This window comes from Stigmatopora argus, chromosome 15 (assembly GCF_051989625.1).
Source record: "Stigmatopora argus isolate UIUO_Sarg chromosome 15, RoL_Sarg_1.0, whole genome shotgun sequence".
Lineage (NCBI taxonomy): Eukaryota > Metazoa > Chordata > Actinopteri > Syngnathiformes > Syngnathidae > Stigmatopora > Stigmatopora argus.
In genome coordinates this window covers 6,081,259-6,098,840 of record NC_135401.1, presented here as the reverse complement: position 1 = coordinate 6,098,840, position 17,582 = coordinate 6,081,259, and the positions used below count along the sequence as shown (strand labels likewise).

The 17,582-nt window shown below is 39.8% G+C and overlaps 1 protein-coding gene and 1 long non-coding RNA gene across 4 annotated transcripts in view; both read right to left on the bottom strand.

Moving 5' to 3' along the window:
- Positions 1-9,472, bottom strand: part of dph6 (diphthamine biosynthesis 6) — a 49,183-nt gene extending 39,711 nt beyond the window's left edge. For both annotated transcript variants that reach the window (XM_077621623.1, XM_077621624.1), the window contains exons 1-3: positions 9,327-9,472; positions 9,088-9,179; positions 8,262-8,446 (exon numbers count right to left, since the gene is read on the bottom strand). In XM_077621623.1, coding sequence (XP_077477749.1) covers positions 8,262-8,446; positions 9,088-9,179; positions 9,327-9,349 — 300 coding nt within the window. In that variant the 5' untranslated portion in view covers positions 9,350-9,472. The remainder of the gene's footprint in view (positions 1-8,261; positions 8,447-9,087; positions 9,180-9,326) is intronic.
- A 5,835-nt stretch (positions 9,473-15,307) lies between these two features.
- The window catches only part of LOC144090090 (uncharacterized), a 70,565-nt gene continuing 68,290 nt past the window's right edge, over positions 15,308-17,582 (bottom strand). For both annotated transcript variants that reach the window (XR_013305276.1, XR_013305277.1), the window contains exon 7: positions 15,308-15,434. This is a non-coding gene — a long non-coding RNA (uncharacterized LOC144090090). The remainder of the gene's footprint in view (positions 15,435-17,582) is intronic.

Here is a 17,582-nt window from a genome sequence, read left to right as displayed (position 1 = left end):
GTGCACTTTTCATTCTGTTATTGCCTCTTGCATGTGGCGGGCTTGATGGTGAGGAAGGAGGAGGAGGAGGAGTTGAAGGCAAAAAGGTAGAGAAATTAATTAAAGTGCTTTGAATGACAGCTTGCTCAAGGGCATTTGGGGTGCCATCACACAGTGTATTGCCTTCATCATATCGACGCCACTTCTAACCCTAATCCCACCACCTCGCGTCAAACACTCTTCCTCGCCATCAAGCTCTCACAGGCCCATCAAGTAAGTGACTGGTCACTTTTAATGTTCTCTCCATTAGATCAGCTCAGCAGCCTATAGTCATGTAATGTAATGACATGGTGAGAACATGGAAAGAAGGGCTGGGACAACTCAAGTGCATGTAGAATGTGAGGGACAAGGCCATCTTGGGTCAAGTGATTGTGTTTAATGCGATGCGGACACACCGTCCTGGGGCGTGGCAGACTGTCCCAACAATTCGAGACATATCAGTGGCAGGAGGTTTAGTATTGGCTTTTTTTTAAACCAACGTCTTTGTAGTCCAAGGTGACTTCCAATGTTCCACAAGCCGATGTTAAGACATTATGTTATGCTGTTATGATTAAGACACAAAAAAATAGCCAACATCATTAAACCCTCTTCTTGTGGACCTATTCAGATTCTCATGTTTTGAAAATGACACCAGTCTCAATCAATGGCATACAATTTCAAAGCCCTTCTGCATTCCATCGTCAACTGAGGACCCTGTGTACTTGTAAGTGTAAGGATTAAACCCAGTGGCTATGATTGATGAAAAGGTAGAAAACTATTGACTTTGCCAGAACCCCACAGCTGCGAGGACCTTTTAGAATCCACTAAAGTTTATCATTGTTACTTGGATGCTGCTAAATCCATCTCAGTTCTGCATAAATATGTGCAAAGAAAATATTCATCATTCAATAATCTTTATTTCTGTTTTACTGTCCTACTCTACAATGAGAATGGCTTATGTCCACACACACACCATTCATTATGAACAATTGAGACACAGGGCCCAAGTCCATAAAGAATAAAAAATAAAAGGAGAAGAATAAGAGACAAATGTTTCCTGTCAGATATTTACTGATACATAAATATGGGCCTCGCCAGAAGTGAGACAAGGCGAGAGAAGACCATGGCCAAAGCAAGCACAAAGGCCGGGTTTCAGCAAGCCCAGGGACAGAAGAAGTGCTCATATTGAACATAGATGGAAAATTAAGTAGTCGGCAGCAAGGTAAATGAATGGTAGTTTACTACAGTAGGTCAATGAAAATTTAAAAATTCAAGTCGTGAAAACCAGTATGGTAATTTCTGTGGAAAGTAGGATAAAATCCCTTTGTTTCCCACATTATCAATGAAGTATGTTTTTGCAAAGAGAGGAAATGATGCAACGATCTCTAAACATTTTGCTTGTCACCAATGAAAGGATAACACGTTCTCTGCAATATATATCTAAAAGAAATAAAGCAACAACAAAAATTACTAATCCTGGTATTGTCACAGTTGAGGTGAGTGTGTCTAAATACAGAAATCAAATTGACAGTCTCTCATGCCACGGAGAGGTAAACCACATCAGGTGCTTTTCATGGTCCGAATCAACGAGTGGGTCCGCAAAGGAGTCATGCAATCCTATGTCCCGTCAACAATGTATATTTTTAATGTGTTAATGGCTAAGCGGTACAGAAAACCCAGTCTCACACACACACACGTGCTAATCTATATCCACACACACTCACAAATGTAAATGTTGTTTCTAGTGAGGTCAGGTTTCAGGCTCTTGACATGTTGGCCTGCTCTGTCTGTTCTGTAGTCGACAGTGACTCGCTCCAACCAACCATCACAGAGCCTTCTCCCTGCCCCAGAGAGTGACTACAGAAAAACATGCTGGTTAAAACTATTCTCCAGACTGCAAGTAGTGTTTTTTTCCAGCAGTGGGCTATGACTTAAGCTTCTGAAAGGTATGGGGGCTGCCACAAATATTTTCTGTTGGGCCTGGGACTCAAAATATAAAACATGAAAGAAAAATAATAATAATTTAGGAAATGAAGCCTGACTGCCTGTTGATACTTAGTTTTTTAATATCTCTATTAACATGTCAATATACATTTAAATAAATGAACACACCAGCTTCAAAGTTCAGGTTTAGTCTATGGAGACTTTAATTTCTTGGAAAAACAGAGAGCTTTTTCCATGAGAAGAATCAGCAACTGTAGCCAATCAGTGCCATTGCAAACCCATTGATCATGGTCAGTAAAGCTATTTGAAAGTTTCTAAAAAGGACATATTCCACTGGGGTAAGAATAAAATTATCCTTTTTCTAGATAATTACTTTTGAAGATGTAATTTTATAGAGGATATACACGTTTAACCTTTCACTGTGTAAAAAACACTTAAGGAAGAAAAAAAAATATTCCTAAGACCATTGAACATGTGCCAGTGGTAGCGTGGCAGTGGTTAGTGGCTCATGCCCTTGTTGAGGCAAGATAAGGATATCTGCTTTCTTTATCGCTAAACAGAATTGTGCAAAGTACATTGAGTAGAAAAATTCAAACAGATTAAAAAGACTCGAAGGAAGACTATCTGTTGTTTGTGTAGTATTCGTTTTTGGAGAATATGGGCCTTTGCCTATAAGATCCTGCTCATTCTGCTTAGTGCATGACAAATAATGCATTATACATTGTTGCATTATCGAGGCACAACTGCATTGTTGGAGAAACACAAGGATAAAGCTAACAATAGGTTTAGCTCAGACCAAAGCTACACAGACAAAAACATTAAACAAGTTTTGGCTGTTAGTAACCTCACTCCAAGAACAGCATTTAATAGTACCCCTGAACCGCAAACAAGCTCACATTAGCTCAGTTATTGATTGTCTCTACTAAACCCTCGCCGGTGACCCCTGAGGTCATGATTTATGTATTAAGCCGCTTTTAAGAAAAATCCATTTTCCTGTTGAGCCGCCCCCCGATGAACGTCTAATGCGGTACCGCGACGGTAATCAGAGACGGGCTGTATGTTTGATTTTGACACCCGCACCTGCCCTCCTCCAGCGGTTCGCACTACTCTGACTTGTCTTCCAACACCTCAGCTACCTAATCGATACAACTAAGATTCCTCCGCCTCTCCGATAAGCCCCTCACTACAACTTCCCTTCATCCCTTCCAGCATCTTGATCCAGAAAGTGTGTGTGACGGCAATGAAACACAAACAAACAAAAAGGATGTTTTGTTCAGTTTGTGTTAACTTAAATTGAGCATATGGTTTACAAGGTAAGGTGATTGGTAGCAGATTTTTTTGTTTAAAATAGTCTGATTGAAGTTGACGATTACCTGTTGCATTGTAAACTGAAAAAATCCATAATCTCTTATTGTGTGGATACAACTCTGTAATAGAGCGGTGCCTCTCCATGGAAATGTCCTCTCAATCTGCACTTTGTCTCAGCATGATTGTAATAAATGAGACTTTTTATAAATTTGGTCCGTCCCAAGTTCCCACAAAAGTGGACATCTATGCTCTACTAAGCAACATTCCTTAGAGCCTACATCGTGTACATTAGAATAAGATTTATTTTCTCACATACTTCTAGTTAAGGTCAACATCTAAATTAGGTGGGAAGTGTCACAGATAAAAGCATATGGAAATGCGGCAAATGAAAACAGATCAGCTTCGCGAAAGTTTAGTAGAATTCATTTAAGAACAGCAAATTCGACTTGAACGAAACATTTCCATCCACTCCGACGCTGGTGTACAATGTGACATAGATGTCACGTCGCCGCTAATTAAAGCTGGCGGATGGGAACGCGTGCGTAGCAATGATCTATAGTTCCTCATCACTCTAATGAGCTTAAATGTCTTTGTCTGCATTTGTCAGCTCAAAGGTTTCCAAGGAAGAGTTCTCCATGTAAGCCGCCTCATGATCTAGAGGTTCACTCGCCTGACTTTGGTGCGGACAAGCGTGGGCTCGATTCCCGCTGGTGGGGGTATGATTGTGAGTGTGTATGGTCGTCTGTCTCTGTGTGCCCTACGGCTGACTGGTGACCGGTCTAGGGTGGAGTCTACCTTTGCCCCAAAGTCAGTTGGGATAGGCTCCGGCAACCCCTGCAACCCTTACGAGGTGTGAGCACAACATTCCTTTCACATAATATTAGGAGATTTCAGTAATATTGGGAGTAAATGTCATACAAGGGTTCACATTACTGAACCGGAAGTTGCTCAGAGTCCGCAGACATCAACTTTGGTGACATTAGATTGGTGTGAAAAAAAATTGGAATAATTTTGGGGATTTATTTGATCCATGCTGATAAAATCTTGGTGAGAACGACTTGATATTGTTATTTTAGGGGAGATTGATTTAAATTGGAAGATTTTTAGCTCGTGCTGTGCCTTGAGATTTTTTCAATGCAATAAGTGTGCCCCAGCTCAAAAGAGGTTGGAAAACACTGCTTTAGAGAACAAAATTTGTGATTGAGAGCACTGCATTTATGTTATATAGTACCTATTAAATAAGCTATTTCAAGAAAGGAAGCAAGTACTGTACGCATAGATCTGATGGATCTATCGTCACACAAAAGAACCCTGCTTTTACCAGACTTCAAACACACACAAACACTCCAAATACATCAGCACAAGTGGGGGGTCATAGGGCACAAAAAGCCAGTGTCAGGTCACAGAGCACAGCGAGGAGGATACAGGATTTGAGGGATGTGATATGACTAATATGAGGGGTTTTGTAGGCCTGCGGGGTGGTGATGGGGGGTAGGGGGGGGTGTATACTGAGCGTTACAGCCAGGGGTGACTGACACTGCTGATCTCTATCACACATCATAGCGGGTCACACACAGATGGAGAGAACTATTTTACTCCTTTAAAATCCACAGAAAGAATATTTAAGACATGCTTTGTAAAGGTCTTGAGACTAGGGATGGGCATAATTATGTGGAATGGATTAAATAGATCATGAAGCAATTGAGGTAAGGTCAAGTGCAGGGTCACAAGCCATTCACTCTCCAATAGTTTTCTGCCATTGTCTTGCTCATGTCTCAGGATACGTATTTGGTATAATAAGTTGCACTAGGCACGAAAGATAGAAAAGAAGAAGAAAAAAACAACAACAAAAAACAGAACAAACTGATGACTTTCAACCGAGACATTTATTATAAGATGACCATCTGTGCTTGCGACACAGTCATATTATAGAAAACAAAAACACCCTAATACAAGCTCTGCGGGAGCAGGAGAGAGTTATTGTGCCATTCTTCCTTTCCCTTTTCCAAAACAAGTTTGTTTTAAGATGAGCCCGTCGTGGGATGGGACGGCAAGGCTGGCTGTCACATAGCACGTTGATCAGGTTACACAGTTCAAAGCCAGACTGCCATGCGCGGCCCGCGGTGAGAGCAAAGAGGCTGAAGATAGGGCCACATTGTCCTCCTGTCATTATCGCCACTGCTAGCAGATGGATGCCCCCCACACCCCCTCAGCTATTATGATTGGGATAGTTCTTCCTTTTCTGCTCTGTCAACAAAAGGTTCTGAAGAATATGATCTCTTCCTTTGATTCTTTTGAATGGCTCCAAACATGCAAGTGAACAGGAACTGGTTCCATCTTGGAGCCATAGATGGCACTGTTGGCTCACGCTGACAAAGAGCAAGAGGAAGGCGGGAAGAATGCTCCAAAACGAGACTCATCGACTACGGGAGAAGAAATCTTTCATCTTTTGGCGTGGTGTCATTTTCCAAATATAATCTTGAAACTTTTAATTAATGTGTGAATCCTTCAAAACATCACACATTATAAACAGAGCTCTTTTTTCGCATAGAAAACGTATTCAGTCAAAAGCTTGTCATTAAAAAGTGTGAGTTTGTTTCCTTCTTCTAAATTTAACAGCATATGTGTTGAACATAACAAAAAGACGTACTTGGCCGAATGGTAAGAGTAAAGCATCCAATTTACACCGCATGACAAGCACCTCAGAAATCTTGACATTTGAGATCACAAAGTTGTTCTTTTGGCTGACACCACTTGGCAAGAGAGGGAGAGAGGGAGGAAGCCTGTTGTTTATGGTTGCGGGTCTATCGATGATGGCGCGGGAGCTAAACGAGGGGATCACTGGAGGTCTGCAGGCCCACGAGGGGCCCCGTGGGACTGCAACTGCCGTGATCTATGGCCTGTGTGACTGCAGAGGTCAGCGCTGAGAAGCCTTGGAAATGGGGAAATTAGCAGCCCTTTGCAATTATAGAGGCCTGACCACAGGGGGAAGATGGGATTATATCGCATACCAGAAACATGTGTACAACGCTGTCAGAAATAGGGGTACAGTAGGAGTTCATTTGGATCCCGCAGGGTAAAATCTACACTAATGTCCACCCACGGGGATAATTACTAAACTTTCCCAGGGTCAAAAAGTCGTAGGTATGTTCCTAAGAGTTAAGAGTCAAGAGTACAAGGCAATACGGGATACGACAAGGGATAAGAAATGGTTGGAGAAGTCTACAGGTATGTTCTCAGTTAAAAAGAGTCAGAGTGGTGGCAAAAATTGTAAAAAAGTGAATAACCTAGTAAAAATGCAGGAGATTTCTATTTGAATGTGGCTTGGCGGCTGAGTGGTTACTGCGGTGGCCTCACAGTTCTGGGGTCCTGGGTTCGAATGCCGGTCGGTCCACCTTTGTGGAGTTTCTACGTTCTCCTGGGCCTGTGTGGATTTTCTCCAGGTACTCCAGTTTTCTCCCACATTCCAAAAACACACATGGTAGGCAGGTTGGACACTCTAAATTGCCCATAGTTGTGAGAGTGAATGGTTGTCTGTCTCCTCGTGGCCTGCGATTGGCTGGCCACCAATTCAGGGTGCCCCTGCTCCGTGCCTGGAGTCATCAGAGATAAGCTCCCAAAACCCATAAAATGAATGAACATTCCTTTAGTTCTTTTATTTTTTTTGTTAGATACCACCAAATTGAAGGAGCATTGATAAAAAAGTTCTTTTGAACCTTAAATTTGGTATGAGAGGCAAGTGCGTAATATTTTAGAAATTGTAATAGTGATTTCTAGTCACATTGTTTCCTATGAGAACAATTTTATTTGACATGAGGTCAGACAGCATCCTGTAAGGCATTTTGCCCAGATTTGGAGGTTCCAATGTTTTTTGCTCATGTCACTGTGAATATTCATAAAGGTTCAAAATCCACAAAAAGTGTGATCGTGTGTAGGGGGATACACGGGAAACAAAAGCGCGCAGGCGAAACATGTAAAGCCACCAACCTAAACAGAAGATGACAAAGAAAGTCAGACAGAGGGTGCAAACAGCCCCCAGGCAAACTGGCCAGCTACTCACTACCCTGGTGGTGTGCGGATAAGCAAAGGGCGTCCTGGAGCTCTGCCCCACTGAGCCTTAGCCCAACTCTATCAACACTGCATTTATCTCATTCACAACCAAAACTCAAAAGAAATTTCAATGTTGCCACACACAATGAGTGCGTATTAGTTCTTTCATTGTTGATTGATTGATTCTTCTGATTGGCTAGATAAGGTTCCGGCTAGATCAGGCTTGTATGCTCATACATGAGATCAAACAGAATACAAATTTAGTTTAGTTGGGGGTAACTTTTTTAAAATCTAAAACTTTATCCAATCCAGAGCACTTTTTCGAGTGACTTACCTAGTATGACAGATTAAGAGCAGCAACATGATTTTGTCATCTGCCGCACAGTTTAGCAGCACTTTACAAGATGCGCAAAATGTACGGCCCCTGTTGAGTTGGCCAGATGGAATCAGACAAGTAAAGGCCCTGTGAGACGGCACTAATGGGCTACTAAGTGAATAAGAACTCAAAGAGGAGGACTTGTAAAACATCTCCGCTGGGTGACGTGTTGTGAACCTTAGCCAGCAGGAGAAGTTTAGTGGTGCTCGGCGAGCTTGACAAATGTAAAGAGCGGTTGGTAGAGCATGTCAGCCAACGCACTTTGGAGTTGAAAGAGTTACGCGAGTTTGGTGTGTTATGAAACTTTGTGTTCAATGTCAAGAGGATGGCAGATTTAGAATCTCTACATAAAGCTTCCACCACAAGTATGAATGAATGACCAGAAAAAAATCAACTACACAGTATGTACATATGTATTTGCATATTCTTAATACATAAAGAGGACATTCATTCATTCCTCTTCCGTGCCGCTTATCCCTGCGAGGGTTGCAAGTGTGCTGGTGGATTCAGCACCCCCCACAACCCTTCTGAGAATAAGCCGTACGGAAAATGAATGGAAGGATACCTTGACATGAAGTAGCAGTTGATAAAGATCCTCCACCTCGTCCCCTTCTGTCTCCTGGTAGTCTCTGCTGGTGTCCAAGCTGAGGCCCTGGATAGTGCGTTGGTAGAGAGGCAAATCCATGGCTTCGGCAAACAGTTTAATGGCCTGATGGCCCACTGTTTGGTACATGTAGCTGTCCAGCTCATCTGTAACATTTTTGAAGATACATTTTGGTATTTGGTATCTTAAAGCTTAGCTGCTGGATGAACAACATTGTGATCACAATGCTGCCAAGACCTGTGCTAATTGTGTATGTATCATCATGTCTATTCTGTTTTCTAGTCTTTTGTCCTGTATTGCCTTATTGATGTTATCTTCAACCTGCACAAGGGACTAAAGATGGAAATTAGCCTTCGGATATAATCTGACATATTTACATATATATTTTCATTAGCATGAACATGTACATGTGTTCATTAATATGTATTGTCCCTTTATTAATTAAATCAAACTCAGTTACCCTAGCGTGCATTTTGAGTTTTAATGAGCAAAAACGGTCAGTCACTTGCTCTATGAATGCCATTGTACAATATGGAGGGTGGGGAAGTGGGCGTGGTTGGGGTAGGCAGATTGATCAATACTGTAGTATACATCTATCTTTGATAAGTATGAAATATTCTAGCTGTTATACAAATATTCCTCTGCTCTTATAAACTATAAACAATACAATGATACTTAGCAAAATATTAGATTTTTTTCCTATTTTTCTCTAGCCAAAACCACAAACACAATAACTTGTGCGCATTTTATTTAATAAATTCGTACTCAGGTCACAAATCATCCCCACCTTTATGTGCAGGGCGTAGGTTGGCCAGAGCTACAATATGATGGCCAGCAGCCACACACTGCATCATGTTGTAGCAACTGTCTTTGCCTCCACTGAAACCATAACAAAACAGATCAGAACGAGATGTAGTACTGTCACAAGGGCTTGCATTAGTTTGCAACACGCGATTTTACTGTTTCAAATACATTCACGAATAGCCCTTCTAAGAACACCCAATGGGATCGCCGATCGCCGTTTACCTTATTAATGCGACTACTTTCATCTTCCGATATTTTTTGGCCAAAAGCCGTCTGAACTCCGACAGGATTCACTGTAATGTTTGATAATGAAGTGCTGCACCTCAAGCCGGTGGCTGAGCTTGTGTTGTTTACAACATGTGACAACACTTCCCTGTTGAAAGGACCACCAATATTTTCGTGGTGTCCCAAATTGTGCCTGATAAAAATGCGTGACTTCATCTCTCTCTTTCTCCCACTCTCCATGGATGTTATGAGCAGTATATATTTTAATTTATATATATATATATAAATATATATATATATATATATATATATATATATATATATATATATATATATATATATATATATATATATATATATATATATATATATATATATATATATATATATATATATATATATATATATATATATATATATATATACTGCTCATAACATCCATGGAGAGTGAAAATTATACATTATCTTAATTATGGAGATTTAAAAAAAATGAATGCACACATATTTAGTCAGAGTTGCTTTTAACTATTTCTTGCACTCACATTGGTGCACATCCTTTGCTTCATTTATCTCTCGAGAGACCGCAAAAGTCCATGCGCTGATATTCGTGCACATAAGTTGCAGGTTTTTCCTCCGAGGGAGTGCTTTTTGCTCAGAGGAAAAACCTTTGATGCTCTTTTTGCTCTCTGTTGTTGTGCCAGAGACGAATAATTGCTGCTGCTTTCGTGTGCACCGCTCACCTTCTGCCCCTAAGCAGGCCAAAGGCAACACATTCTGTTTGAGTGTACAAAATCGAGAAAGACATCCTATCATCCGTGCACTTTTAACTGCATTCTCTTGTAGTTTTAATTTTTAAAGTTCTGACTAAGTGGGAAAATCTACACATGGACAGAATGTGTCTGCAGTGATTGAAAAGCAAGATCGCTTATCAAAAAACAATTCCCTGAAAGCTGTTTGGCACAATATTTTTCTTTTTTCAATTAACTTGGGTTTCTTGTGTCATTTCTTTCATTATGTACTAAAATATGTATATAATCTTTCAAGCTGTACCAAGAATACGAACTCCCAAAATTTAGGTGCATTTTAATAATGTGTTTTAATCATATAATTGCATGCAATGTTTTTAAAGGCAGAATTTCTTTGGCTCATATACATCACACAGGGAATTCCTGAGAGACCGTTTACTCAATTGAAGCTCATGTTTTGGTTAGTAACCGAGTTCAAATGTTGGTGTGTAAATAATTGTGTCTTCCAACTGAGGTAATCACAGATGGCTTACCTGAATGGGGTAAAAGAAGTATATAGTATTTCAGATAATAAATATCTGATTTTGGCAACCATAATGAGATGCACTATATCATAAGGTATTGCTTTTTTGACAAGTGTTTGAAGAACGGCCTTATTTTAGGAATATACTCTCGTGGGTTTTGGTTGTCTCTCAGCTTTCATCATTGGAGCTGCAATATTGTCACCACTTTGTCGCTTGTATTTCATAAATGAGCCCCTACTCCCCTCCTAATGTACTGTGTGGCAATTTCAATGAAAGCCCCCCCAGGATGTGACTAAATGTAAAATGTCCTGCTTATTGTTTTTAATTTATTCAGTTTATTACACAGACAAATAAAGATGTTCCAATTTGTTTTGTGGTGGTACTTTTTTTTGCTGACATAAAAAAACAAACATACAAAAACAGTTTATGTCCGCATTGTTGGTGCAACGGAGATAAAAAAAAAAGTGTTGATGGATGGGCCAATGGATGTGAATATGAGACGCATAAATATGAAAGAGCGGCGGCGAGGCATCAAATGACACCCTGGGCCCTTTTTTTCTTAAAAGTGCCTGTGCATATGACAGGTGATTTACACACGTGCACAGCTAATTTCTGTGGCGCAAGGACACAAAAAGTTTTGTAATAAGAAGCTGCGCCTCAAATCACCACACAATAAATTGAGTGTCACAACAAACAGGGCAGCCAAGGTTGTACTCTCCGGTGGCCTTAATAGGAATACACACGCACGTCCACGCACGCACACTCAACGTGTCTTAAAACGAAACGCATGGCAAGTGCATGTGCAGCACAGCATCAGAAAGCAGTGGTTGACATTTTTTAAAATGCAAGAAAAGAAAGTGCATCATCCATAAAATCAACTAAGGGATAATATCTGGCTATTATACTGGAAACATGTGCCTGGTTACAGAAGCATATTTCAGCTACAAAAAAATAGTGTCACGTTTTTACATGATAGTGATCACATTTTACGTGAAAATCATCATGTTTTTATAAGAGAGTATCATCTACTTTTTCTTGTAATTGAATTTCCATAGAAAGTAATTCAAAAATGCTGTTGCTGAACGTTTAAATAATGGTAATGAAATCATAGAAAAGTGAATTAATACACTTTTCTATGATTTTCAATGGGCAAAAGTGTTTCAAAGTCCAAAGAAATGAATGGAAAATATTAATGGAAGCACAATGAGGTTTAATGACAACCAAATGTTATCTTCAACCCATGTTACATTTGCTCAGGCATTGTTAACTCCCCTCATTGACGTTGCCTCCATCAGGGGCTCATTTTGCTGCAGAACCATCAACATAATGATACCTCTTTAGGGCCTAACCGCATCCAAATCAGTTAGTAAACAACCCAAACGGGGGGATTTGTACACATTTTTACACACAATTAACTGTTATCGCGAGAGGCTTAAACGGATTAGTAAACCCATTAATGTCGGAGGCTAATCGCTCCTTGATTGGCAATGTGAGACAACGTGAAATCAAGTCAAAAGTGCTTCACATCCAAATGGTCTTCAACAGTGTTTTTGTCTCAATGGCCCCATGAAGACTTGGCCCCTGAGCGGTCTTTCCATCTGGCTTGCTTGAAAACTGCTCTCACATAGACGTCAATGATTAATGTTTCGCCTCAAAGCCCAATATTTTGCTATTATTTCACCCTTAAAATAAGGATTTAGATCAACAACAGCCTTTCTTGCATTTATGATTATGTTGAGATAAGCCATGCAGATTTAGCTTCTATTTAATCATGGGCTACACTATTTCAAATATGGAATCATTTGCATAATGGAAACTGAATGAAGCAAACAAAACAATATTACGGAAGCCAAATTAAATTATGGCATACACGATTTTAAAGCTAATTGGCATTTGGGCAAGGTCTATCTAGCATGAGACATTTGCAGTCTTATTATTTCGATAATGTTGGAGGACACCCTGAATTTGCAGCCAGACAATCGCAGATCACTACCACTATTTACATAAATTCACTTTAAAACATAAGTAAAATTAATATAATGGACATAAATAAGATCATGTGCTCAAATTATTTTAATTTTACATCTTATGGAACTTTTTTTTTAAATAGAAAGGCTTGAAGTACAGCAATAATTCACTGCCAGGCCTTTTCAGTTCAAATGAATTAGACGTCTATCACTGTCAATGGCAGAGAATAAATGAGGGTGACTTAAAAGGTTAGTTCTTTTTCCTCTAACAATGGCAACCAGCCATTACATTTGACTTGGATTTAAAAGAATTACGTTCCATTTCTTATTGGACTGAAAGCAGCAAAAAATAAATAAATAAAAGAAGAGGAAACCAAAATGTGCACCTAACGCTTCAAGTTTCATAGATCCTCTCTAAAGCGATAATTTCCTTATCCGTTAAGGACAAGTTTCCAACGTCCTGGCCTGCCAAAAATCCTTTAGTACAAATGTAATTTCCCCAACGTTTGTCCTTGATGTGTAGTCTTCTGGCTTCCCTTCCATCATCCCTGAGACCCCAAATTACAGCTTCGGTGCTGTGAAGCTGCAGCCAAAAAGGATGTGGTCCGTGAAACTAGGCCTCCATCCCAATAATTATCATGCTGCCAACCCAAACTGCACGCACTGCCATCACCTGAGCCAAGCGCCGATATAAGATCGTAGGCTAATGGTTTACAGAGACTCTCGCTTCTCAAATAGTCTTTTTTTCAAGACATTTTGAGGCACGCATTACTCGAATAGTTATAAAAGTCAGTTAACAAGGTTACGTGGTGCAAAATGTTGATTACGGTATGCACAACAGCAGACTTTAATCTGTGGATCGACATAGTGTACTAGGCATAATACCATTGGTCTATTGGCACACGTTGGTACTACTTAAAAAAATATTGCCAAAGTACAGCCTTGTTCAAAATTTTTGAGAAGAGTAAGAAAGTATCTCAAAACCTTTGAGGGCAGTTTTGTTTTGTTTAATGTTTTAGTGCAATGCATTTGTATTTAATGGTTTAAATTAAATTATCTGTTCAATCCAATTCAAATTTGAATGAAAATTTAAATACCTAAATGTTCCAAGTCACTTCTAGCCACTTTTGATCCAGTTCAATCAATTCGGGAAGGTACAAAAATGGTCAGTTATGGTAAACAGCTGCGCAGTGGTTTAGTTTGCTCTCCCAACATCGGCCGCCAAGTGTGATCCCAATTCGGTATTACTGTAGCTGGCAATCAGAATATTGGAGCTGACATCAGAGTTCCTCAATTCCCCTACACACAGACAAACACACATTGGTTCAAAGATTCTCCCGGGCCTGTTATGGCTCTCCCTGGTGATCAAGTGTGACACTCGGCAAACACAAAACCCTCAACCCTCTCGTGGTTGCGCCTTGCTTTTCTTGGACCGCAAAAGTCCGCTGGCTGCCAAGTTGGCTTGGCAAAAATGAGCTCCCATATCTCTGGAGAGAACAGTGTGTGTTTGTGGTATGTTGATGCATTGATTGTATCACATGCCTGTGTTTGGATTTCCATCTGAGAAATGATGTCACCTGCATTCAAAGCCATCATCCACATTTTTTTCTGTTGCTAGCCAGAGGTTGTAAGATCCATTTATAACCAGTGTTCTTCAAGTTACTATTGAAAAGTAAAAAGTTATAGTTACTGTAGCTTTTCGGAAAAAAAACCTACTAAATTACTTTACTAGTTATTCAATTTGAAAGTAACTACATAATATTTTTCCGTAGTTATTTTTGTGTGTATTTTATATTTTTCTGTGTATTTTCCTGTGTATTTTTCCGCATATTTTTCTTTCAATTTTCCCATACTTCAAGCAGTTTCTTGAACTCATTGGCCCCTTGTTCAACCATGGTCACTAAATCACTGTCTTTACAGCCACTGCAAGGCGCTTTTTGCCTTTTTTTTTTACACACTTTAATCACCGGGCTCAAGTACGTATCTGAGAACTGTGTGATTTTTTCTCGTAAAAGCAGGTTCTCCTGATGTACTACTCATGGCGAGTATCTTTCTTGTTTCTGTGGTGGTCGGTTGTATGACAAGTAATCGTTCAGCACCAACAGGTTGCAGGTCATAAACTTGAGGTCATCAGCTGTGTCGCTGTAAGACTAGGCCTTGGATTTTGTTTGTTATTTATGGTTAGTCACCGCTTGAGAAATGAACCATCAGAGGTCGTTCTTCCCCATGTGAAGACCGTGACATGAGTCTTTTGAATAAGAAGCCTGGCCAGGGATTACCACCATGTACCTTTATCTGATATTTTATTCCTATTACAAGAATATATGTAAATTGTTTAAAAAAGGAAGATATATTAAATGAGTAATAAAAACATAATCCAATACTTTCAATTTTAAACTTTTCTTATGAGTTAAACTGGAGAAAGAAAAGAAAATTGAAGATATAGTGATATTTTGTGTTAGTCCTTAAGACTTTCTTATATATTGCACATGTAACTGTATCTCAATTGCACTCCAATCTAAAACTAACACATGGACTAAAGGGACACACCTTTTTGGTTAAGATCCATTTTTCTTTCAAATTTTGTTAACCATCTCTTTTTAAGCTCTTTTAAGCTCAGCCAATACTCCTTTTTACAGTTTACGTCCAATAATCCTCCCCCCAATGGAATAGTCTATTTTTCCTACAGCACGAATAATGGTATTCAGTGTTGACACTGGACGGTGCGTCAGACCAAGGCGTCCCTACTTGGAAACCACAAGATGAACTACAGACTTTCAAGCTTGCGGCACTCTGGCGTCAATTTTGTCGGTCTGGCTGACCTGGTGCAGGTGACGTCGTGTTGCAAGACGGAAACGGACGAAACCACTGAGGAGAAGATGAAAAGATGAAAGAGCATGTGGTGAAGAGAAGGAAAGGGCTGGGGAACACTACTCGATGTGGAAAATGGAGTTGCATGGTTGTTTTGTTGGTGACTTGAACAAATGTTTCTATATTAATTTACAGCTAAATGTGAGGCTAAGGTAAATTTCTCTCACAAAGAAAGTGATGGAAATTCCAACATTTTGTTTTGTTTTGCAGCAGTACATATTGTTACGCAAAGTTGCCCCTTTATATATATCATGACCATTTGATGACTTTTTAGGGATAATTGTTTTTACACAAACTGTTTTTTTTAAATCACATTTTTATATTTTGAAAATATAGCCAAATGAATCATAATTATGATACAAATATATGACAACTTTCTTGTGAAATTTGTTGCCTTTTTCCATTAACGACTACTACTACTATACTTTATTTAATTGGCAATTATCTGCGGAAAAAAATATCCGCAATGAAGTGCAAACAATTGTTAACACTTGAGGGCTTCTGTATGGAATGCGACAAAGTTAAAAGACTTAAGAATCAGACTGGAAAAATAAAAATGCAGTTCAATGGAACACTAAGACCCTAAATATTCTCTTCCCTTGTAAAAATACAAATAACAGTGGGGCCATCATTGCCATCTCATCTGTCTGCCTCTCATCTTTCAGAGTGGACCGCCATTCCTTCAATTACTAGCCTGGCTATAAAAGACACATCCTGATGGGCCCTTCTTCCTCTTTTGTGTTTAATAGCTGTCACCCCCCCACACTCCAACCCGCGCACCACCCACCTTCAGAGTCAGACCCTTGGCTCACCCCTTTTATTCTGAGTTCAGGGTCAGGGCAGCAGACTTGTCAGGCAGTTGGGCCACTGCCCGGAAGAACTGAGGCAATGATACGTCAGAGACCCTGAAGACCTCTCTGATGTCCCAAGAGCTTCAAATGGGGTGTTTATAACGTATTGAATTCAAAGAGAGAATACTATTATTTGAAAAGCAGGTCTTGCAAAAAAGTCTAACTATCATTGAAGACACAAACAACAATACTGTAAATCTGTATTAATCATTGCATTGAATCAAATATAAAAGATGATCATCTTTACATAAAGTTTGATCATCTTTGTTCAGTGCTGCTGTTTTGGTTAGGACTTGAGGTTAATTGACTACTAGGTGTCCTAAACTTGGGGGTGTATGCATGGTCATGTTTACTGGAACAGAATGTCTGCATAATATTTACCACCGGATTTGACTGCTTGAAAAAAAAAGATTTTCCAACTTGCGGAATATTATTTAAGAGTCTAGGCTCTACCGTTTCCTGACTTCAGGACAAAGAAAGTACCAACATCCATGCACTTCTCTCATATTTTTAGACTGCCTTCATGTGAATCTCTTGACAATGTCAATTTATGTGCGCAATCCTTTGGTTTCCTGTTGAAACTAAAACGCTAGGGCTGGAATCACACACCGGGCCAACACAATAGATTTCTATCAGGGCTGGAAAAACAGACCGATTAAAAAAAATGATTACATGAACTGACTGACTTCAGTGTCAGATGCTGATTTGTTTCAATATGGCATTTCCTTTATACAGGATACATTTTTTCCCTGCAATTTACTCACACGGGTGATAAATGTGTACCTTTATTGTTAATCTTGCACTTGACAAATTATATATGGGCCTAGTGTGATGATGTCACGGCATGATGATGCCACAGCAAAACACTTACAATAATTGCTATTATTAATTTTCTGAGCAAGTCTGAGCTTCTTCTATCGATCTCGGGTGACACGTGGAAAACAGCCAATGTCTGCACCTCATTTTACATGGGTTAAAATTACAGGGGCATAAAACAATAGTGATTCTTTGACAGGAACATTATAAGCGATGGAATGGAGTCATGAGAAGAGTCTGCAGGGTCAATTCTTGGTGGCTGGTGCATGTGAATTGCGTGGATGCGCTAGTGTTTACCCACGTTCATCCTGTCTATGTTGGCCGACTGCCCTGCAGTCGGCTGGATGGCGTGTTGGGATCTAAGGGCATGTTTCCTTCTGGCAAGCTATCTAATTGTTTAAAAGGAAGAAGGTGAAACACAATCTATAAACAGCCGTGTTGCACGGGGGGGCAGAGGGCCTGGGACAGTGGCTGACCT